This window comes from Canis lupus, chromosome 2, assembly GCF_011100685.1.
Source record: "Canis lupus familiaris isolate Mischka breed German Shepherd chromosome 2, alternate assembly UU_Cfam_GSD_1.0, whole genome shotgun sequence".
NCBI classification, from domain to species: domain Eukaryota; kingdom Metazoa; phylum Chordata; class Mammalia; order Carnivora; family Canidae; genus Canis; species Canis lupus.
The window spans coordinates 77370456-77396490 of record NC_049223.1 but is presented as its reverse complement, the minus strand read 5'-3'; the positions used below and the strand labels follow the sequence as shown (position 1 = coordinate 77396490).

Here is a 26035-nt window from a genome sequence, read left to right as displayed (position 1 = left end):
GGATTTCTTACCAACTCTGGCTGTAAAGTATTTCATCAAATTCGATTATGATATTTTGATATAGGTGTAAAATACAGCACTAATTTCAATCTTTATCAAATTAAACAAAGAGATCAAATGTTAAGAAAGTCTATTCTCCATGGTAAGGCTCATTGGTTTTAGGAAATCTTGACACCTTATTCTCAACATTTAGTGATGTTGGCTGAAGCGTAAGCTTCTGAATATCAAGATACTAAATACAACATTCAGATGTATAACTTCTAAAATCATACAGAAATGTTCTTTCTATCCTTCAAGAAGTTAGGTGACAATTTTGTCCTCCCACAGCTAGAGCACTACAGAAAGGAAAAGTAGATCATTTTTGTTTTCAGAGTTGATAGTAAATATATACACAATGGCCATATTTGACCTTATTTAAAACATATTGATGATGATATAACTTGTACTTGTCGATGCTACAAAGAGTCCAATTGTGAAAGATGCATCTAGGTTTTTTTCTCTCCTCTCCACATGCAATGACATGATTTATGAAGTTTATTAAGTCATTCTGGAATAACTTGCTTAATATACTACCATACTTGATGAAAAATACTACAAGTATTTGAACTGTAATATTCTACAGACATGTTTCATAATATCAAATAAATAGAGAACTAGGTACAAATCAAGAAAGTATCATTTCAGTAGCCATCAGAGGCTTTTTTTTTTTTTTTAAGATTTTATTTATTTACTCATGAGAGACATACACAGAGAGAGAGAGAGGCAGAGACACAGGCAGAGGGAGAAACAGGCCCCATGCAGGGAGCCCAACGATGGACTCGATCCCAGGTCCCAAGGATCACGCCCTGGGCTGAAGGCGGCGCTAAACCGCTGAGCCACCCGGGCTGCCCAAGTCATCAGAGGTTTTGTTTGCACTTTCTCAAAGATATTACAAAGACTTACTTATCAAAGTATATGTATATACATGAATTATTATTTAAACTGCCAACTTTATAAGCGTTACAGACTTGCATTCTCATTTTTTATGTTTCAGTGAAACTTCCTTTGGAAGGGAAGTCACTGAGCCCTTTTAATCTACTTGGAGAAATTAGAACACAAGAGTAACAACAAAAACAAGCAAATGGTGTTAATTGACAAACTGTTAGAATGCCAATAAAGATAAGCCAACGAAAACAGTTTCTTTGATGCAGACATAACCTTTAAGTCCAAAATAACTATTTAAGAAACAGTGATTGGGGGGCACCTGAGTGGTTCAGGTAGTGATCCGGGGGTCCTGGGATCAAATCCCACATTGGGCTCCCCACAGGGAACCTGCCTCTCTCTCTGCCTATGTCTCTGCCTCTGTGTGTCTCTCATGAATAAATAAATAAAATCTAAAAAAAAAAAAGAAGAAAGAAATAGTGATTTGGGTAATTAAAGATAAAAATTTGAGGGTACGTTCCATTATAAGACAGAATCCACTAACACAGCATCTTAGGTCCAGATATGATGGCTTTTAAAAACTATGAATATAAAAAAAAACTATGAATATATGAAGAAAAACAATAAGGATTTCCAATTTTTACAATATAATACAATGGACTCAGGCCAACAAAAGTAATTTTAACAGGGGGGTGCCTGAATGGTTCAGTTGATTAAGCATCTGACTCTTGATTTCGGCTCAGGTCATGATCTCAGGGCCCTGGGATTAAGCCCTGTGTTGGGCTCTGTGCTCAGCAGGAATCTGCTGGAGAATCTCTCCATTTCTCTCTCTCCTTGCTCACTCTCTCTTTAAAACAGATAAACAAATCCTTTTTAAAAAATTATAACAAAACATTTACATCTCTTACCATGTTTTTAGGCACTATTCTAAAGCATTTCACTTTTAACTCAGAAATGAAAGGTTATTTTATTTCTTCTGTTTAAGATTCATTCTTCACCTGAAACAAATATTGCCATAATTACTAAATTCAATATTGTGGGGGATCTCTGGGTGGCTCAGTGGTTTAGCGCCTGCCTTTGGCCCAGGGCATGATCCTGGAGTCCCGGGATCGAGTCCTGCATTGGGCTCCCCGCACGGAGCTGCTTCCCCCTCTGCCTGTGTCTTTGCCTCTCTCTCTGTCTCTCTGTATGTCTCTCATGAATAAATAAATAAAATCTTAAAAAAAAAAAAAAAAGTTCAGGCAACACCCTTTTTGAACTCAGCCACAGTAACTTCTTGCAAGATACATCCACAAAGGCAAAAGAAACAAAAGCAAAAATGAACTATTGGGACTTCATCAAGATAAGAAGCTTTTGCACAGCAAAGGATACAGTCAACAAAACTCAAAGACAACCTACAGAATGGGAGAAGATATTTGCAAATGACATATCAGATAAAGGGCTAGTTTCCAAGATCTATAAAGAACTTATTAAACTCAACACCAAAGAAAGAATCCAATCATGAAATGGGCAAAAGACATGAAAAGAAATCTCACAGAGGAAGACATAGACATGGCCAACAAGCACATGAGAAAATGCTCTGCATCACTTGCCATCAGGGAAATACAAATCAAAACCACAATGAGATACCACCTCACAGCACTGAGAATGGGGAAAATTAACAAGGTAGGAAACCACAAATGTTGGAGAGGATGCAGAGAAAAGGGAACCCTCTTACACTGTTGGTGGGAATGTGAACTGGTGTAGCCACTCTGGAAAGCTGTGTGGAGGTTCCTCAATGAGTTAAAAATAGACCTGCCCTACGACCCAGCAATTGCACTGTTGGGGATTTACCCCAAAGATACAGATGCAATGAAACGCAGGGACATCTGCACCCCAATGTTTATAGCAGCAATGGCCACAATAGCCAAGCTGTGGAAGGAGACTCGGTGTCCATCGAAAGATGAATGGATAAAGAAGATGTGGTTTATGTATACAATGGAATATTACTCAGCTATTAGAAATGACAAATACCCGCCATTTGCTTCAACGTGGATGGAACTGGAGGGTATTATGCTGAGTGAAGTAAGTCAATCGGAGAAGGACAAACATTATATGTTCTCATTCATTTGGGGAATGTAAATAATAGTGAAAGGCAATATAAGGGAAGGGAGAAGAAATGTGTGGGAAATATCAGAAAGGGAGACAGAACGTAAAGACTGCTAACTCTGGGAAACGAACTAGGGGTGGTAGAAGGGGAGGAGGGCGGGGGGTAGGGGTGAATGGGTGACGGGCACTGGGGGTTATTCTGTATGTTGGGTAAATTGAACACCAATAAAAAATAAATTTAAAAAAAAGTTCAAAGTGTTAAAAAATACATATATATAAAATTTACTAAATTCAATATTGTGAACCTGTGTGCATACACATGCAAATCTGAATGAAAAGTTATGTTGCAGGGCACCTAGGTGTGGCATGGTTGGTTGGGAGATCAACTCTTGGTTTTGGCTCAGGTTGTGATCTCAGAGTCATGGGAACAAACCCCATGTGGGGCTCCATGCTCAGCATGAAGTTGGCTTAAGATTCTCTCTCTCCTTCTCCCTCTGCCATTCCCATGCTTGCTCTCTCTCAAATAATTATGAAGAAAAAAGAAAAAAATTAAGTTGCCACAACTTTACGAAGGGCTGTTAGATAATACCTACCAAATTTCATTTAAAAACAATTTTTAGGGCAGCCTGGGTGGCTCAGTGGTTTAGCGCCGCCTTCAGCCCAGGGTGTGATCCTTGAGACCCTGGATCGAGTCCCACATTAGGTTCCCTGCATGAAACCTTCTTTCTCCCTCTGCCTGTGTCTCTGCCTCTCTCTCTGTGTGTCTCTCATGAATAAATAAAACCTTAAAAAAATTTTTTTTATTCCAGTATAGTTAACACACAGTGTTACACTAGTTTCAAGTATAAAATACAGTTATCAAATAATTCTATATATTACTCACTGCTCATCAAGGTAAGTATATGGGGCATCTGGGTGTCTCACTCAGTTAAGCGTCTGCCTTTGGCTCAGGTCATGATCTTGGGGTCCTGGGATTGAGCCCATCTCAGTCTTCTTGCTTAGCAGGGAGTATGCTAGTCCCTCTCCCTCTGTTCCTCCCTCCCACTCACACGCACACTTGGGTACATTCTTTCAAATAAAATCTTTAAAAAAAAAAAGAAAAGGAAAGAAAAGAAAAAAATGCTAAGTGTACTCTTCATCCCCTTCCTCTATTTCACTCACCCTCCACCCACCTCCCCTCTGGTAACCATATGTTTGTTCTCTATACTTAAGAATCTGTTCTTTTTCCTTTGTTGTGTTTTGTTTCCTAAATTACACGAGTGAAATCACATGGTATGTCTTATTCCACTTAGCATTAAACCTTCTAGATCAAACAAAAAACAAAAAAACACCTTCTAGATCCATTCATGTTGTTACAAATGGCAAGATTCCATTCTTTAAAAAAAAAAATTCATTCTTCTTATGGCTGAATACTATTCCATTCTACCGTATCTTCATTACCCATTCATTTATCAATGGACATTGGGCTGCTTCTTCCATAATTTGGCTATTGTAAATAATGCTGCAAATATCCTTTTGAATTAGTGTTTTCATATCCTGATCACCTTTTATTTATTTATTTATTTTTATTTATTTTTATGATAGTCACAGAGAGAGAGAGGCAGAGACATAGGCAGAGGGAGAAGCAGGCTCCATGCACCGGGAGCCCGATGTGGGATTCGATCCCGGGTCTCCAGGATTGCGCCCTGGGCCAAAGGCAGGCGCTAAACCACTGCGCCACCCAGGGATCCCCCTGATCACCTTTTAAATAAGCTTATCTGTTTGACACACAAATCCATTTTAAGGAACAAAAATATACCTAAGGCCAAAAAAGGGGGGAGGAGGGGAACATGATAAATTTCCATGTTTTTCTAGGAAGAGGTGAAAATATACTATAGTCAGTCAGTGAGAGAATATAAATGAACGCTACTTGTGTAGATTTTTTGATACATAAAATGTAATATATTTATAAATTTATATAAGATGTCTTCCTGAGCAAACGTTAAGTTTGCTAAGCAAACAGCATCAGCTACTTTAGAAGAATGGGAAATGAAAAATATAGGATACAACTTGTGGTTTTATTTTACACGATTCTGTATTACAAGTTTTTCCTTATTCAAGGATCAAAAGAATTGATTACTTTAATAATAAATCCAAAATGAAAATAACCTCTATCCTCTTCCTATGATAGGAAAAACAAAGTCGGCCAGAAAATACACTAGGAATTCTGTATTTTGCAAAGTTCTAAATATTCTTGGCACATAATAAAACGTAACCTCATGATCACAATTAAAATTAAATCAACAAGGGGCACCTGGGTGTCTCAGCGGTTTGGCATCTGCCTTTGGCTCAGATCGTGATCCCGGGGTCCTGGGATCCAGTCCCACATCAGACTCCCCATAGGGAGCCTGTTTCTCCCTCTGCCTACGTCTCTGCCTCTCTCTGTGTCTCTCATGAATAAATAAATATAATCTTTTAAAATTAAATCAAGTCAACAATATTTACTGAAATCTAACACAAAGAGAATATAGATAGCTGTGGCCTACGTACATAAATGAGGCTAAGGATTTATGGTTATGGGTTTTTTTTAACCTTCAAGAATTTCTTTTTTTTTTTTTTAATTTTTATTTATTTATGATAGTCACAGAGAGAGAGAGAGAGAGAGAGGCAGAGACACAGGCAGAGGGAGAAGCAGGCTCCATGCACCGGGAGCCTGACGTGGGATTCGATCCCGGGTCTCCAGGATCGCGCCCTGGGCCAAAGGCAGGCGCTAAACCACTGCGCCACCCAGGGATCCCAACCTTCAAGAATTTCACAGGGTGCCTGGGTGATTCAGTGGGTTAAGCATCTGCCTTGGGCTCAGATCATGATCCCAGGCTCCTGGGATGAAGTTCTGCATTGGGCTCCCTGCTCAGCAGGGAGTCTGCTTCTTTTTTTCCCTCTCCCTCCCACTACTTGTGCTCTCTTTCTCAAATGAGTAAAATCAAGAGAAAAAAAAAAAAACTTCACAATTTAACCAATAAAAGATAGATATAGATGAAAGAATTATTTCCTCAGCCATAGACTATAATATTTTCAATCATTAAAAAAATACAGAGGAACGTGTAATGGTATATAATGAATGGTACTGAGAAAGAATGTTGGAAAAAAGCACACGTACATACAGAAGGTATGGGTAGCATTTCAAGTCAGTAAGAGAATACACAGAATTACTTGATAAAATATATTAGGATGACTGGAGAGTAATTTTGGGTGAAAGGTGAATATACACCCTCAACTCATGGTACCAAAAAACTGCATGTTGATTAAAAATGTTGGAATACAGAATATTAAACTGTAAAGGTGCTACAGGCAAATCTTTTTCTATCATTCAGAGCTGGGAATACCTTTTAAATCTAAATAAAAGGGATCCCTGGGTGGCGCAGCGGTTTGGTGCCTGCCTTTGGCCCAGGGCGCGATCCTGGAGACCCGGGATCGAATCCCACGTCAGGCTCCCGGTGCATGGAGCCTGCTTCTCCCTCTGCCTGTGTCTCTGCCTGTGTCTCTGCCTCTCTCTCTCTCTGTAACTATCATAAATAAATAAAAATAAAAAAAAAAAAAAATAAATAAATCTAAATAAAAGACTACAGATACAGCAATAATTTTTAAAACAGATTATTATTAATTTATAAAAGTTCTTAACTGTTTTAAATTTTTTCTTTATAAGTATATGCATGTGCATATACATGTATTCCTTCATGATTATTACTAGCTATTATAGTGAGAAACTCTTCTACCACATAAGCAAATGTTTGACACTTTATTTAATCTGTACAGAAAAGGCAAATATAATACCTTAAGGTAAAGTCTAGACCAGCACTCTGACTATGCTGGCACCCACAATGCTTTCAAGCACCTCAACCTCTTGAGAACTATCATCTTGAGTGCTACACAACCAATGTAAATAGAAATTTCTGCAATTGCTGTAAATTTTCTCTACCTAAAATGTCCAAAATGGCAGCATTTAGCCACATGGAACTATTGAATAGTTGAAATCTAACTAATGCAACTGAAAACATGAATCTGTTATTTTATTTAAATGAATTTATTAAATTAAAATATTTTAGGGGTTCCTGGGTGGTGTAGTCAGTTAAGTGTCTGACTCTTGCTTTCAGCTCAGGTCATGAGATTGAACCCCACCTGGTGCTCCACAGCATAGAATCGGCTTAAGATTTGCTCTCCTTCTCCCTCTGCCTACCCCATTTGTGCTCGATTATACGTGTGCTCTCTCTCTCTAGGATGAATAATCTTTTTTTTAATTAAAATATTTTATTGTGGTAGAAAACACGTATATAATGCAACTTACAGCCAACCATTTTAAAATTGTATAGTAGTGTTAACTATATGCACATTGTGCAGAAGATCCATAGGATTTTTTCATCATGTAAAGCTAGAACTCCATAACCACTAATTCCACTTAAATTTTATTTCTAAACATTTAATCTCTTAGAATTTAATCTTAACTAACCAGCTATGACTAGTTGCTACCATACTGCTTGGTATAGGTGTAGGAAACTGTTAATTCCAAAGTTTTAGCATTCTGTCTACCATTTATATCATTACAAATGTCCATAACTCTGTTTTCACAGAAGTACAATAATATCCAATGAGCAAAAAAGTACAATATAAGACACTAGAGAGAGGACCAGATACCCATACACAGTCTTAAGCCCATTACTTGTTTCCATTGCTAAAAAAAAGGCCAAAGCTTTATGCCACTGATTCTCAAAGTGTGGACTACAGATGTCTGGACATCCCTGAGACCTCAATTTGAGGGTCTGTGAGGTAAAAAAATTTTCATTATATTAATGCTAAGATATTATTAGCCTGTGCTGACACTTGCATTAATGACAGAAAATCAAGGTGGGTAAAACTACTAATGTCTAAATAATATCAAGAAAATGGCAATCTTTGTATTCTTCACTTCCACACTCTATGTACTCCAAAGGAAAAAAAAAAGTACTTAAGAATGTCATTTATGTGAAAGTAAAAGTTACTCATTTTTATTTTGATTAATTAAAAACTCACATGGATTTTGAAACATAATGCAGAGTTCCCATACAGATGCTTTTTACAACTAGTTTTCTCTAATGGTAACGTAACTACAGTACAACAAACCTAGAAAAATGACACTGATTCAACGCATCGGTCTTATTTATAATTTATCTTTATATGCATACACATTTGTTATTTATAGGCAATTTTATCACATGTATAGATTTCTGTCACCACTACTACAGACACAATATAGAAAAGGTTCTTCACAAGCCCTTTGACCACCCTATCACAGCCATAGTCACCTTTCCTTCCTCCTTCCAGCTTTCATGCACTTAACCCATGGCAACCACAAATCTATTCTCATCTCTATGATTTGGTCATATACATATAACATTATAAAACTGGAACCACATAGTAAGAAACCTTTAGCACGCATCTTTTTAATACTTGGTGTGACCAAATAAGAGAAGATCAATTGAGCACTTCATGAGTATATTGGAGTAAGACGGTTGTACTGAGAAATAGCATTTATGCCACCACTTGAGTCACAACCTGAACTACATGCTCTTTTCATGCAAAATCATTTTATTTGAAAGAATAAATAACAGACGAACAATGCTTATGAAGACTTTGGTACATGGCAGATATCTTAGTAAAAGTGAATAAAATAAGACTGTTATGTCAAGGAAAAAGAAAAGTATGTGTTACCAATAATAAAATTAAAGCTTTCAGGCAGCCCCAGTGGCTTAGCAGTTTAGCGCCGTCTTCCTCCCAGGGCGTGATCCTGGAGACCCAAGACCGAGTCCTGTGTCGGGCTCCCTGCGTGGAGGCTGCTTCTCCCTCTCTGCCTGTGTCTCTGCCCGCCCCCCGCCCCCCCCCCCCCCCCCCGTGTCTCTCATGAATAAGTAAATAAAGTCTTTTAAAAAAATTTTTTTTACTTTTACTTTTAAATTAAAGCTTTCAAATAAAACTTAGAGTGTTGAAAATACGTATCTGTCGCCATGAGCTTGGCACTGCACTGCCCCAATACTTAGACTTTTCTGATTAAGAATGTGATTTTTTTTTTTTATACTATGTAATAAAAAGCTTTGTGTATAAAGCGCCTGGGTGGTTCAGTCGGTTAAGTGTCCAACTTCGGCTCAGGTCATGATATCAGGGTCCTCGGATTCAGTCCTATGGGTTTCCTTCTCAGCAAGCAGTCTGTCACTCTCCCTCTGCAACTCCCTCCTATTCGTGCTCGCGCTCTTAATAAATAAAAATAAATCTTTAAAAATAAATTTTGTGTGTATCTCAGTGAAGCAGTATTTTTTGAATGACATGTGTGATGTTATAAAATCAAATATAGTGGGATCCCTGGGTGGTGCAGTGGTTTAGCGCCTGCCTTTGGCCCAGGGTGTGATCCTGGAGACCTGGGATCAAATCCCACATCGGGCTCCCGGTGCATGGAGCCTGCTTCTCCCTCTGCCCGTGTCTCTGCCTCTCTCTCTCTCTCTCTCTCTGTGACTATCATAAATTAAAAAAAAAATCAAATCTAGTAAATCATTAATTCAAGTGCAACACACCAGATTTTAACATACTAGAGTACCAAAAGTTAACTAATATGGATTCAAATTCCACAATGCAACTGATGTTTAAGAAATGACCACTTATTGAATGTGACAGAGTTTTAAAGAATTACCACAATTTTTTGCAAAAGATTGTATAAAATATGTCTCCCTTTCCCAATTACACACCTGTGTAAGACTGCATTTTCTTCATAGACTTCAGTTGAAATAATATATTGCAACAAGTTGAGTGAAGAAACAGATATGAGATTCCTCCACCTAACTTCTATACTGCAAAACTGTAAACAATACAATTCTTCTCAACAATATTTTGTTTTGGAAAATATTTTTACATAAAAATAGATGTGTACAAAAAACTTAATTTTTACTTTAAAATAAGTATTTTTAAATTCCTCAGTCTGACCTCCTCATATAGCAAATACTAATAGATATAACATGAAAAAAACCACTTAGAACCCCAGGGTTATTTAAGAGTATAAAGAGGTACTGAATCAAAACATTTGGAAACAGCTAGACTAATACTAAAGTTAAAAGTGATCCTCGGGCAGCCCAGATGGCTCAGCGGGTTAGTGCTGCCTTCGGCCCAGGGCGTGATCGAGTACCGCATCAGGCTCCCTGCATGGAGCCTGCTTCTCCCTCTTCCTGTGTCTCTGCCTCTCTGTGTGTGTGTCTCTCATTAATAAATAAAATCTTAAAAAAAAAAAAAAAGGCGAACCTCTTCTTGCTATGAAAATATTGAAAGACTTACTTTATTTCCCTATGCTTACATTTATCCTAAACACACACACACACACACACACAACACACACACACACACCCCCACATCTGCCATTCCTGATGACTACAGGAACAGTTCTTTTCTTTTCTTTTTTTTTTAAGATTTATTTATTTATTCATGAGAGAGAGAGAGAGAGAGGCAAAGACACAGGCAGAGGGAGAAGCAGACTCCATGCAGGGAGCCCGACATGGGACTCGATCCCAGCACTCCGGGATTGCACCCTGGGCCAAAGGCAGGCGCCAAACCGCCGAGCCACCCAGAGATCCCCAGGAACAGTTATTTTCATTCCCCCTATTTCCACAGGTCTTAAGTTTTATTGTGAAGCTACAATAATTTTTCATCCACAATACTTCCAGAAACCTTCAATCTTGTGAAAACTGTCTTCCTGAGCTCTACATAGCCACATTCAAAAGGATAGGAAACGAAGTTGTATTTTTGCTTGTCCTTTCTTAAACCCCTCCCTGGCATGGCACAGTCTGGCAGAAGCCAACCCAATTCCCAGTTTTTCCCTTGGGACAGAAGAGAAAGAATGGAACTTGTTTGTAACATTCTAACTTGGCTTACCAATTACCTGCCTATGAGACTGGTTTCTATTTCACCATACTCAGAGCACTAATGGGAACAGTGGCATAGTTGGAGTCCCACAGAAAGCAGTGGTACCTGCTGAGCTACATGAGAACTGCAGGGAGACTTCAGATCTGCAGGCATCTGGGGCAAGAGATTATAGAAAATGGAACACACAGAATACTTAAGATCTTAAGAAGAAACAGGGATAAGACTCTTTGGGAAACTGTGACATATAAAAGTAGTCATGGATCGGGGATCCCTGGGTGGCTCAGCGGTTTGGCGCCTGCCTTTGGCCCAGGGCATGATCCTAGAGTCCCGGGATCGAGTCCCACGTCGGGCTCCCGGCATGGAGCCTGCTTCTCCCTCTGCCTGTGTCTCTGCCCCTCTCTCTCTCTCTCTCTATCATAAATAAATAAAAATAAATCTTTAAAAAAAAATAAAATAAAAGTAGTCATGGATATAGTGGAATTGGAAGGAAAACATACACACTGGCCCAGGGAACATGTATCAACTGAAAATTCCTGAGAATACCATTATGACTTCACATTGTATTGAAAAGTGATGGTCTTCCCCTGCAAGGGACCAGGCCCCAAATACTAAGATGTGTGGCTGTTTTTCAATTGCTCAATTATAGGACAAACAAATAAACAGAGAAATACTGTCCATTCAAGGGAACAAAAGTAAATCTCTAGAAACCAACCTTAAAGAAACACAAACTTTGGAGTTACTTGACAAAGACCTCAAAATAACAGTCTTGAATATGCTCATTAAAATAAAAGAAAACAGAGAGACTGAAGAAAACCAGAAAAACAATATATGAACAAAATCAGAGTATGAAAAAAGAGAAATCATAAAAAAAAAAAAAAGAATCAAATAGAAATTCTGGAGTAGAAAAACTCAATAACTCAACTTTTAAAATTAACTACACGGGTTCAACAGCACATTTAAATAGGCAGAAGAATGAATCAGTGACCTTAAACAGAAAACTCTTGAAATTCCAAGAGTGAGAAATAGGGAGGGGAAGGGGGAGAAAGGGAAGGAGTAGAAGAGGTGAAAAGAGAACAGAGCCTAAAGAATAGAAGGGACTTCGCTGGGAAAAAAAACAAAAAAAACCCAAAAAACAAACAAACAAAAAAACACCAATATACGCATTATGGAAGAAAAGAGAAAAAAGAAAGGGGCAGAGACCTATGGGAAAAAATAATGGCTGAAAATACCCTAAATTCAAAGAAAGACAAGGACACACAAATACAGGAAGCTCAAAAAACTCCAAGTGAGCCATTATAATCCACCACTTAAGAGTGCTTATTTATAGGCAATTTTATAACAGAATGTTAGCAAACAGAATCTAACAGCACATGAAAGGAAATACACACCATGAACAACTGGAATTTATTCCTAGAATGCAGGAATGGCTCAACACACAAAAATCAATATAATTGGGGATCCCTGGGTGGCACAGTGGTTTAGTGCCTGCCTTTGGCCCAGGGCGCGATCCTGGAGACCTGGGATCGAATCCCACGTCGGGCTCCCGGTGCATGGAGCCTGGTTCTCCCTCTGCCTATGTCTCTGCCTCTCTCTCTCTCTCTGTGTGTGACTATCATAAAAAAAGAAAAAAAAAATCAATATAATTGCACCACACTAACAGAATGAAGAGGAGGGAAAATAGTACATGACCATTTCAACTGATATGGGCAAAAGCCGGACAAACTTCAACACACTTGCATGATAAAAACACTCAACAAACTAGAAACAGAAGGCAACTCAATATAACAAAGGCCATATATAAAAAGTCCACATGTGGCATTATACTCAATGCTGAAAGACTACAAGCTTTTCCTCTAAGATCAAGAAGAAGACAAAGAGAAGAAGTAGAAGACAAAGAGAAGACGACGAAGAAGACAAAGATGAAGATGAAGACGAAGAAGGTGGCGACAACGACAAAAATGTGTACTTTTTTTTTTAAGGATTTATTTTTATTTATTTATGATAGAGAGAGAGAGAGAGGCAGAGACACAGGCTCTGCCTGGAGCCTGACGCAGGACTCGATCCCGGGACTCCAGGATCGCGCCCTGGGCCAAAGGCAGGCACGAAACCGCTGAGCCACCCAGGGATCCCCAAAATGTGTACTTTCAATACAAATGTTCAACACAGTACTGGATATTCTAGCCAGAGCAATCAGACAAGAGAAAGAAATACAAGGAATCTGAATTAGCTAACTGATCTCTGTTCACAGACAACACGATCTAGAAAACCCTAAAGACTCCACAAAACACTGTTAGAACTATTAAGCAAATTAACCAAAGCTGCAGCATAATGAAGACACTAAAATCAGTTGTGTTTCTATACTGTAAAAATAAATAATCTAAAGAGCTAATAAAACAAATTCATTCACAACAGCATAAAAAAGAATAAAATACTTAGAATTAAACTTAACCAAGGAGGATAAAGACTTGTAAACTGAAAACCACAAAACACTACTAAATGAAATAAAAGAAAACACAAAAAGAGATTCCATGTTTATGAACTAGAAGACTTCATAGTGTAAAGAAGTCAATATTGGGGATCCCTGGGTGGCTCAGCAGTTTAGCGCCTGCCTTTGGCCCAGAGTATGATCCTGGAGTCCTGGGATCGAGTCTCGTATTAGGCTCCCAGCATAGAGCCTGCTTCTCCATCTGCCTGTGTCTCTGCTTCTCTTTCTCTCTATGTCTATCATGAATAAATAAATAAAATCTTTTAAAAAATAAAAAATAAGAAAAATAAAGAAGTCAATATTACCTAAGGCATTTTACAGATTTAAGGCAAGCCCTATCAAAATCCTGATGACATGTTTTGCAGTTATACAAAAACCCATCCTAAAATTAAGAAGGAATCTCAAAGGACCCTAAATAGCTAACACAATCTTGGAAAAGAGAACAAAGTTGGAAGTCTCATACTTCTTGATTTCAAAACTTATTACAGGTCTATACAAATCAAAACAATATGATACTGGCATAAAGACAAGACAAACAGACCCAACAGAAGAGAACAGATAGTCCAGAAATAAACCTTCATATGTACTGTCAAATGATTTTTAAAAGGGTGCCAAGACTATTCAATGGGAAAGGGAAAGGACAGTCTTTGAACAAAAAATGTTAAAAAAACAAAAACAAAAACAACAACAACTGAATAACTGCATTCAAAAGAATGAAGCTGGACCCTTATCTCACACTATATATAAAAATGAACTTGGGCAGCCCGGTGGCTCAGCGGTTTAACACCGCCTTCAGCCCAGGGCCTGATCCTGGAGACCCGGGATCAAGTCCCACATCAGGCTTCCTGCATGGAACCTGCTTCTGTCTCTGCATCTCTCACTATCGCTGTGTCTCTCTCTCATGAATAATAAATAAAATCTTAAAAAAAATGAACTCAAAATGAATCAAACACCAAAACCAAAGTATAAAAATATTATTAAGAATGAACAAGGGGAAAAGAAAAAGAATCAACAAGGGGTAGTGGAAAAGGAGGTGGGCGAGGGATTGGGTGACCGGGTGACAGGCACTGAAGGGGGCACTTGGCAGGATGAGCACTGGATGTTATGCTATATGTTGGCAAATCAAACTCCAATAAAAAATAAATAAAATAAAGCATGGAGAAGGAGGGGAAAATGAATGAATGAATCAATCAATCAATCAATCAACCTAAGAATTTGGGGGGGAAAAAAACAACATATAGGAAACAGTTTTATGATACTGGATTTAACAATTATTTTTTGGATAGGACACTAAAGCACAAGCAACAACATAAAGATAGTGAAACTAAACTACAAAAAAACTAAAAACTTCTGGGATGGATGGGCAAAACAGGTGAAGGGGATTAAAAGGTACAAATTTCCAGTTATAAAATAAGTCAGTCATAGGTATGAAAAGTACAGCATAGGGAATATAGTCAATAATACTGTAAGACTTTTGTATAATGACAGATGACTACACTTATGCTGGTGAGCACTGTATTATGTATAGAATCATCAAATCACTGTGCTCTAACACCTGAAAGTACTATAACACTGCATGTCTACTTCAGTTAGAAAACAACAGCAACAACAAAACAAAACTTCTGGAAATCAAAGGACACAATCAATCAAGTAAAAAAGAAACTCACAAAATTGAGAAATTATTTGTAAACAGTATACTTGATAAGTGGTTAAGATACAGAATATATAAAGAAATCCAATAAATGAAAAACAAAAAAACCCAAACAACCATACTTAATAATAGGCAACACATTTGAGTAGACATTTTCCAAAGGTTAACAAATAGCCAATAATCATGTGAAAAGATATTCAATATCACTAACCACTGCAGAAATGCAAATCAAAACTACAATGATTTAATACATCACATCTATTAGGACGCTACTGAAAAAAAAAAGAAAACACAAAAAGTAGCACCTATTGGTGAGGATGTACAAAACACTGAAGCCCTTATGCACTATGACTGGTAATGTAAAATGGTGTAGCCACTATAAAAAACAGCATGACAGTTCCTCAAAAAATAAAAATCAATTACTCTATAGTCCAGCAATTCTATTTTTTTCTGGATATATACTTAAGAGACGTGAAAGCAAGGTTTTCAGATATTTTTATACTTAGGTTCAAAGTAGCATTATTCACAATAGCCAAAAGGTGCAAGCAAAAGAAGCGTCCACCAACAGGTGAATGGATAAACCAAAATGTGGCATATACATACAATGGAATATTATTCAGTCACAAAAAGTAAGGAAATTTTGACACATGCAACATGAATGAACCTTGAGGCTATTCATTATGCTAAATAAAACAAGCCAGTTACAAAAAACACAGTATGATTCCACTTATAAAACATCTAAACTACTCAAATCTAGAAGCAGAAAATGAGGTTGACAGATGCAGCTGGGAAGGGGCAAATGGGGAATTATCTAATGGATACAGAATTTCAGTTTTGCAAGATGAAAAGAGTTCTGGAGAGAGATGGCAGTGATGGCAGCACAAAAACATCAGTGTACTTAACATCACTAAACTATACACTTAAAAATGGTTAAGATTGTAAATTATATGTTTATCTCACAATTTAAAAAATTTTATATATCAATACATTTTTAAGTATCAACCTTTTAAATTATCAACATTACTGTAGCTCAAAGTCTGATCACAAAGAAATTTGTTTCAACAGCATTTATTCAACCTCATTAAGTTGTCAGAGTCACACATATTTATACATACATACTTACATATACTTCCATTTACTTCCTTATAACTTCTTGCATTTTAAGCAGTACTTAGTAAAGCAACATATCTAAACTACTAAGGACTTGATATAGCACTGTAATCAACTTGAAACTCATCAATGGTAGCTAGCTATACAAAACCATCTAACAGATCTGAAAATTACTTAGTCTGCATAAAACACAATGCCTTTCCCCTATTTCATTGAAGGGAAAAACTTAAGTTCTTATCTCTTTTTTCCAAGAAAGGAGAGTAACACAGAGAATCAGACTCAACCAAAATACCTTATTTTCCTATCTCACAAAGTGAGAGGTGTTATTAGAAAACAACAGCCTCCCTTCCATGGACATCAAGAAACACTACCAGTGACTAGAGGAAACAAATAATCCTACATTGCAGAGGAAAACACTGTGTCTGCATGTCAATCAGGGTTCAGTGGAATATGTTGCAACTGCCAATATGACAGGAACTGGAGAAGTACTTTCTCTTTTGCTAAATCTGAATTTATCTCCGGTGGAATATGAGTTCAATTGAAATCATTTTCTCATTTGTTCTTGGGAACATACCCAAACATCAGAGCTGGTCCTTAGGTTTTCAAGACCAGATAATTTGAATACTTCTGAGAAATGACTAACTTGTTATTTATCTATCACAATAAAGGCAGGTATGGGATCACACATATATAGCCAGTGAAATTACTGGAATTATCTTCAAATGGTGTTCAAGTCAGGCTCCACTTACAGTAAATTAGAAGGGATGTATTCCAATATACCATTCCAGGTATATTAAATTTCTAGAGAAAGCACCAGGTAAAAAGATGCCAAAATAGAAATCGCAGTAAATATTCAAACATTGTAATACTGAAAATAAAAATTTAAATCCTCCCATGTTTGCCTAATAATTCTTGAAACACAGAATGAAGCAAATACAGTACAATCACTGTTTGATGCATAAGTCATTTTTTCATCAATCATGGAAAAAGTATGTATTTCTCACTTTATATAGAGCATTAATCATCATAAATAATATAATTTTACAAGCTATTAGACTTATCAAATATTCCCACTCAGTTAAACATTATTGTCAATAGAATGCTGGCATTTATTTCTTTTGAATAAATCCAGTTTCCCTTTCCCCTTGGAAATAATCTCACAGTTCATATACTGCATACTCAGATGTCAAAAAGAATAAATCACAGTGACTCACTGCTTCAGAGACAAATGAACAGATTATGATTACTAGATACAGTGAGACTTCCAAGTGCTGTCTCTTTCAGAGCCAAACACATAAATAGGTACACTGGGCAATAATAACAACCCAACTACAGTACATGATGGCACAAATCTTGAGTACAGGGTGAGTAAAACAAGAAAATCAAAGCAAAAATATTGCTATCATAATTTAATATTAACATAAAAATCCAGCAAATATATACCACACTAACATTTCCAATTCAAAAAGACATTTGCTATAACCTCTCAAAAAGGAAACAAATTTCCTATGTAAACCATTAGCACATAAATACCTGAAGAACCCTAAATGCCTATCTGTCCAGAATACAAGCTAAATTGTGATTGTGCAGAATTATTTTGTGGATAATCAAAAGACTTTCTAATTTTCCTAACCTTGTATTTATCCTTTATGCCAAGGCATTTATCTTTACATGGAAAGAACTGAAACAGTATTGGCCAACTATTTACTTAAACCCTCACCATTGGGTCTCCACTATGATTTTTCTCTTTTTTTTTTTTTTTTTTTTTAACATTTCAGAGAAAGAGTGTGAGTGACTGAGAGAGAAGGATAGACAAAGAGAGCAAGCACAACCTGGGCTAGAGGAAGAGGGAGAGGGAGAAGCAGTCTCCCACTTGACAGGGAGCCCTATGTGGGGCTAGATCCCAAGACACTGGGATCATGACCAGAGCCCAAGGCATACACTTAACCGACTGAGCCACCCAGGAGCCCCTTATTTTCTATCTTATGATGAAACAAAAATCCCCTACAAGCTATTTTTAGATCATAGATCTCGTTAAATAAACATTATGCCTGCTGTGTAATGTGACTCCCCTAGTACTTATTCTGCCGAGAATAAACAGACATCATGCACACTCAATCACATGAGACAGTTTTAGAAAACAGCTGAGTCACCTACCAATAGTCTTCCTGCTCCCAGTAACTCAGTGGAAATTTCTGTCTTACCACAACACTTGGCGTCTTCTCCCATTCCCACTAATAAGTTACAGTTCCCTGAAAGGTTTCCCAACCAGCTTATGATAAAGCTCATTTTAGGAATCACATGGTTTTACCTCCACCCCAACCAATATGCCAAGTGCTCCTGACAATACAAAAACAAAGACAAGCAAAAACAGGAGGCTAATTAGGCTAGTAAGTTTGACTCAATTAGGTCAGGTCTATTTTGGAGAAAAATATGTCTTTCCAGTAGACCAGGAGGTGAAAGTAGTTATCACTGCACTGTCCAAACAGCTTATGTTTATTTTGGACTTGCCAGTACATATCCTAGGTTTTCCTTTGGAAGCATCCTTGAATGGAGTGGTCTACATTTTTGTCTCCTACTAAAAAATAACAAGGCCACAAAGCAAAACTGCTTTAGATTTCCTTTCCTTGGAGGATCCTAATTAGTATTATCATCAATGGAAAATATTAAACACACAAAACCTTTTCAGTCAAACTGGACAAATTGGAGTGAAATAAACTCTCAAAACATACATTACTTAAAATGCAGTGATTCGATTTTTTTATTCAGCATCAACTGGAATCCTAGAAATAAAGTTGAAAAAGTCATGGTTCCTGTACTCAAGGGATTTACAATTTACCTAACTCAAAGTAAGAGAATATAGAAAATGTTATAAGGAGTGTGAAAATCATGTCAAGAAGCAAAGCAGAAATGAATTCACTCTTCCTCAGAGACGATTTCCAGAGAGCCTCCCCAGATAACAGTTCAACCATGGATGGATAAGTGAGAGGAGTCACGCACATGAGGAGAGGGGCACCACATGCAGGCAAAACAATGAGTATAACAAGCAGCATGAAGACTTGGAAAAGCAGGGCTTATCTGCTGAGATCTGAAACTGGTCCAGAATGCCAGAACAAAGTGGCAGGTGAAGAATGAAGCCACAGAATTAGATTGGGACCAGACTAAAGATAAGTAAGGATTTTACCTTGAAAGGATCCCCAAGAGATGTTAAATGGGCAGCAATATCACTAGATTTGTTAAATAAAAAGAACTATTACAAAGGAAACTAGTCCTGGAAAACAGATCTGCATCATGGATGAGTAGGGGAACTAATGCAACAGTCACAGTCTAGGTACATGATGAATCTGGTCTACCACAGGACACCTAGGTGGCTATGTTGGTTAAGTGTCTGCCTTTGGCTCAGGTCATGAAGAGTCCTGGGACTGAGCCTGGAGTGGGGCTTCTGCTAAATAAGGAATCTGCTTCTGCCTCTGCCTCTACTCCCCCCCTCTCTACTCCGCTCCCACTCGTGCTATCAAAAAAATAAATAAAATCTTAAAAAAAACTAATCTAGGGATCCCTGGGTGGCACAGCAGTTTGGCGCCTGCCTTTGGCCCAGGGCGCGATCCTGGAGACCCGGGATCAAATCCCACTTCGGGCTCCAGGTGCACGGAGCCTGCTTCTCCCTCTGCCTGCGTCTCTGCATCTCTCTCTCTCTCTCCTCTCTGTGCATTCTCATGAATAAATAAATAAAATCTTAAAAAAAAAAAAAAATAATCTAGTCTGCCACAAAGAATCTAGACAAAGGAGACAGATTTGAGAAATAATTAGTATACTGAAATAGCAAGACTTTCTTCGCAACTAGATATAAGAAGTAAGGAAGCAGACACTCCAAGGTTTGAGGATGGGTGGATAAGGATACTTACAAAGCCAAAACTAACTGGGCCCCAGGCCACCTCTTGGACCTCACCTCCTATCTCATTACTCTTTAGCCATAAAGTCTATATTTATTTCCCTCAAACATATCAAGGTTATATTCATTTAATGTCTTTCTTTTCATTAGCTTTTTTCTCTGCTTTGGATGAAAAAGTAAGAAATTCAATTGTATTATGTTTAGTTTTAACTGCTGAATAAACTCTCAGGCACGAATGCATAGAGTAATTACACATGTACAGAGCATAGTCATCTACAGAGTGATCTAGGAACAAGCAGTGTAAGACCAACAAATAGTCCTTGCAGCCAGAGTAGAGGAGATCGCTCAGGATACAAGACCAAATAACAGAAAACAATTGATTTATTTTTTTAAAAGATTATTTATTTATTTATTCATAGAGACACACAGAGAGAGAAAGAGAGAGAGGCAGAGACACAGGCAGAGGGAGAAGCAGGCACCATGCAGGGAGCCCGACGTGGGACTCGATCTAGGGTCTCCAGGATCATGCCCCAGGCTGCAAGCGGCGCCAAACCGCTGCGCCACCGGGGCTGCCCCAGAAAACAATTTAAAACAAACATATTGAAACAGGAAATGAATCTTTAAAATACAAAGATGGAGCTTCTAAAAGGTGGGACCTAAACTCGCTTTATTGAGATTGTTTATTACCAGTCACATATCTACTTTAATTATGCACAACTCCCAGGGAGTAAATATTTTATTTTTTTAAGTTAGCCTCAACGTCCAATGTGGGGCTTGAATTCACGACCCTAAAATCAAGAGTCAGGTGCTCAAAAATAAACAAACAAATAAATAGCCAGATGCTTCACTAACTGAGTCAGTAAATCATTTTTTTTTAAGATTTTATTTATTTATTCATGAGAGAAAGAGAGAGGCAGAGACACAGGCAGAGGGAGAAACAGGCTCCATGCAGGAAGCTGGACGCGGGACTCGATCCTGGGTCTCCAGGATCACACCCTGGACTGAAGGTGGCGCTAAACCACTGAGCCACCCAGGCCACCCCCAGTAAATCATTTTAAAAATGAGAAAACAGGCACCTGGCTCAACCTACTGAGCATGTATGTGACTCTCTGTAACAGAGCTGTGAGTTCCAACACCACATTGAGGGTAGAGGTTACTTTAAAAAAAATATGAAGAAAACAGGTTCAGAGGACAGTAACTTGTCCAAGGTCACATATATAATGGCTAATTCAGAATGTGAACTTCAAAATGCTGACATATATGAAGTATAAGGAAATCAATACAAGTGGTATTGTATTGGATTAAATACATGGATTAATGTAATAAAATAAAACATGGATTAACATAAAATTCAGGATAATGGTTCCTGTAGGGAGGAGGGAAGGGATTAACATAAAGGAGAAACCCATGAGGGCTTCAAAGATACTGGTAATTATTTTCTTATGGTGAGTGGTGTTCAGTTGTTTTATTATTGTACTTTCAAACTGAATGTGTCATAACAACTCTTATAAGATTATGTATTTCAAAATAATTTTTAAAACAGTAGGAGCTTCCAACAAAAGTAGGCTGAAGGATTAGAAATGGTAAAGCTGGGTGGGCTACCACAATGCATGACTTCAGGAGCTATACAGTGTATAGCCTATCAGGCTATTGGCAGGAAAACTGGTGCAGATGAAAGTACAGTGCAGGATGTAACTAGAAGTCAGTCAGTGATGATTAAAGACCTACCAATCAACTAAATTACAGCTTACTCTAGCTTAGTCTAGCTGTACTAAGAAATAGACATCTTTTACAAAGGACATCAACACAAGTATTTGAATTTCTACAGCAGAATCCTGCGTGCTGAGAGTCAGAATCGAGGAAAACACAAGCTAGGTTTAGACTGATTCCAGGATGGGGACTGCAAAATAAAGAAACTGAGGAAAGAAAGAGACCTGGGGGTTCATAATGATTAATGATAGGATAAAGATTAAACAAAAGGGAGGCACCTGGGCAGCTCAGTGGTTAAGCATCTGCCTTTGGCTCAGTTGACAGTCAGGGGGTCCTGGGATCGAATCCTCCATCGGGCTTCCTGTTTCTCTCTCTGCCTATGTCTCTGCCCCCCTCTCTCTCTGACTCCCATGAATAAATAAATAATATTTTTTAAAAAACGAAACAAGAGGAACGTGAAGGTAAGAAGGGGTTCGTCATATTGAGACTAGAAAAGGATTACGCAATTGAAGGGTTGTAAGCTGCAAAACAGGTACAATAGGACTGAACACAGGAAAGGCAGAAGCTGAAGGCTGTGGTCAGATCATTTTTAGACTTTCCAAAACTCAAAAGCAGAAGAGTTCTATGTAGAGAGCAGATAGAGACCGGCATTCTTCAATGGAAATGCAAGCCATGTAAGTAATTTAAAATTTTCCAAAAAAATAAAAAATAAAATAAAATAAAATAAATAAATAAAATAAAATAAAATAAAATAAATAAAATAAAATAAAATATTCCAGAGGCCATATTGGACAAAGCAAAAATAAACAGGCAAATTAATTACAATAATATAGTTACTTAACTCAATATACCAAAAATTTCAACCTGCATGCATTATAAAAACTGAGACATACGGTGTATTTTACACATTCTAGCACATCTCCATTTGCACTAGCTGTTTCAGGTGCTAAAAAGCCACAGGTGGCTCTAGTGGCTATTGTACTGGGCAATACAGGTCTAGATTGTGTTCATATGTACCCAAATATGTTTGCTCTGGGCAAGTGATAGAAGGAAGTCTGAATCTAAGAGTCCACAGCAATGGCTGGACGGGCCAAAAATGAATTCCGAAAGTGCTCATGATAGATGGCAGAAAGCAACGTGGAAAAGTTGTGAGCCAAATGCTAAAGTCCTCAAAGAATGGGGAAATCTGCCCAGGATAATTAGGGATGCTAACAACAAGAGAGCAATATATGCATTTTACTGCACATGGGTCAAGGACAAGGACATAGAGAAAGCAGTGAAAGATCAGAACAATGTTAATTAAGTCTGCCTCTCAAGATATAAAGAATGTAAGAAAACTAGTAAGATCTACTTGAAAGAGATGCCTGGGTGACTTAATCGGTTGGGCGTATGCCTTTAGCTCAGGTCATGATCTTGAGGTCCTGGGATCAAGCCTTGCATCATCAGGGTCCCTGCTCAATGAGGAGCCTGCTTCTCCGTCTCCCCTCTGCTCGTGCTCTTTCTCAAATAAATAAATTAAAAAGAAAAAGATCTACTTGAAAGAATTTCTAGGAAAGTCGCCTAAATTTCCAGAAAGTAAGGAGACAGAGGAAGGCTGAGAAAGTTAGAAGTAAGCGTGCCAAGTCAGATACCTGATAACTGGACCTTTCTGAAAGGTCCAGTAGCAAAGATTCTACAAGTACTCTAAAGGCTATGAAATAAAAGCATAAGCAGATAAGCAAATAAATAAAAGAAGGCAAGCTTCCTGATTCTAGAACTATTCTGGAATTTAGCGAATAATGACATAAACTTTGGAATATTTAATCCTCTCAAAGAGAAGTAGCTAAATATAGAATTAAAAGTTTTTAAGAAAATAACTATCTTTAACTTTGTGAGACAGCTTTTTTCCAAAAACACTCATTTTATGCTTAGGACACAGTATACATCGTACAAAGTATCTGTCATCCAAATTATTTGTAGGATGAATGGCTTTCTAAGAAAATTTTGCTATTTATTCAACCGGATCATCTCAATAATAAACTCTGGAAAGAATGAAGGACATACAGTCAATAAAAGAGATTTTAAAAAGGTTTGAAGAAAAATTAAACCACATAAATCCTATTTACCACAATAAATCTATATAGACTTATGTCTTATTTAGGTCACTATCTTATAGCCATAAAACTGGGATTACAGCAGGGTTGTTTTCCTGCAAAAATTTAATTTCTTACAATTTTTCATTCTCATGCAAATCCAGTAAAATGACAGACATGAAATAGTAGCATCTCCCAGACATGTTTTCATAACTTTTGTCTTTAAAAAAATAAAGATTTGGGCAGTCTGGGTGGCTCAGCAGTTTAGTGCCACCTTCAGCCCAGGGCGTGATCCTGGAGACCCGGTATTGGGTCCCAGGATTGGGTCCTGCGTCGGGCTCCCTGCATGGGGCCTGCTTCTTCCTCTGCCTCTCTCTCTCTCTGTTTCTCATGAATGAATAAATAAAATCTTATAAATGAATGAATGAATGAATGAATGAATAAATAAATAAATAAATAAATAATAGATAGATAGATAGATAGATATTTTAGGAACGCCTGGGTGGCTCAGTGGTTGAACGGCTGCCTTTGGCTCAGGGTGTAATCCCAGAGTCCCAGGATCAAGTCTCACACTGGGCTCCCTGGAGGAAGCCTGCTTCTCCCTCTGCCTATGTCTCTGACTCTCTGTGTGTGTCTCATGAATAAATAAGTAAAATCCTTCTAAAAAAATATTTTATTCATTTATTTGAGAGAGAGAGAGAGAGAGAGAGAGAGAGAGAGAGAAAGTGAGCAAGTGAGAGAGAGCACAAGCTAGGGGAGAGGCAGAAGCAGACCCCGACTGAGCAGGGAGCATAACGTGGGGCTCAATTCCAGGACCCTGAGATCATGACCTGAGCCAAAGGCACATACTTAACTGACTGAGCCATCAGTCGGTGCCCCTGACATCACCTTTAATTTCTTTTGCCCAGGAGCCTATAGAGCACTAAACAAATAGCAAAAAGAGTGAGAAGACGGTAAAGAAGAATGAATGAGAGGCCATAATATACTTCACAAAATAAAACAGAGCATGCATAAACCAGAAACTGTGTACTTGAACTTTTTTCCAAATACATCATAATGCAATGAGGACTGCTTCTCAAAGCAAATAATAGACGTGCCTACTAGACAGAATTTTTCCTTTTTGTGTACTATACTGCTTGCCTGACAGTTAACAATGCTGAATGATTTCTGGAAAAGTTCACAGATGACCCTCACTATGTTTTGGGATAACATCAAGTTCATTACCATGGCTTACTGACTGGTTACCGTGGGATTTCTAAACCACTCTAAATATCAGCTGTGCCTGAGGTGTAAGTATTTGTGTGTGTGTGTGGGGGGGGGGGGGGTTGTTTAAACAATATTGCAGAGGAAATAAAGCAGACATAATAAATACAGTGACAGTCAAACTAATAATTAAATCTTTTAACAACATAAGACCATATCTAATGATAAGTGCCTATGCAGCAATGTCTGATTTTCAGCACTAATGAACAGTTATCAGAGGTGAAAAGGATAGGTAAAATAGGCAATGGGGATAAAGGAGTACACTTGTGATGAGCACAGTGGTGTACAGAAATCCTGTAAACTTGAACTAATATTAGACTGTATGTTAAGGAACTACAATTTAAATAAAAACTGTTAAAAATATACTGTAGCAGTGGGCAAACAAAAACAAATCTAAAAAACAATGTTAAATAGTCTAAAACTACGATAGCACAAGAGCATTTATTGAGCTTTCAGTACCTTTGCATTTGTTTTTTTGATTTAATGTTCACACCATCCTGTGATATAGGTATAGGTATACTTCACTTACTGTGTTTCACTTTATTTCGCATGGTAGATACCACTTTTATTGTAAGTTGAAGGTTTGCAGCAATGCTACATGGAGCAAGTCCACCAACACCATTTTTCCAACAGCATTCACTCACTTCATGTCTTTGTGTCACTTTTTGATATTACAATACTTCAAACATTATCATCATTATATTCGTTATAGTAATCTGTGATGAGTGACTGTGACTCATTGAAAGCTCAGGAGGGTTAAGAATTCTTTGTAGCAATAAAATATTTAAATTAAGATTATATACATTGTTTTAGAGATAATGCTATGGCACACTTAACAGACTACAGTATAGTACAAACAACTTGTATAGGCACACGAAAGTAAAAAAAAAATTCCATTTGGAGGGAGGTTTAACTTATTATTCAAGTTC

General features: G+C 37.7%; 1 protein-coding gene across 12 annotated transcripts in view; it reads right to left on the bottom strand.

Annotated features, from left to right (window-relative positions):
• Positions 1 to 26035, bottom strand: part of EIF4G3 (eukaryotic translation initiation factor 4 gamma 3) — a 330614-nt gene that overhangs the window by 154032 nt on the left and 150547 nt on the right. The window contains exon 1 of one of the 12 annotated variants that reach the window (XM_038531713.1): positions 18327 to 18413. The exons of 10 other annotated variants lie outside the window; for them this stretch is intronic. In XM_038531713.1, the coding sequence (XP_038387641.1) occupies positions 18327 to 18398 (72 nt within the window). In that variant the 5' untranslated portion in view covers positions 18399 to 18413. Of the gene's footprint in view, positions 1 to 16182; positions 16210 to 18326; positions 18414 to 26035 lie in introns of those variants that run through there. One more of the 12 variants, XM_038531715.1, reaches the window with a different exon arrangement.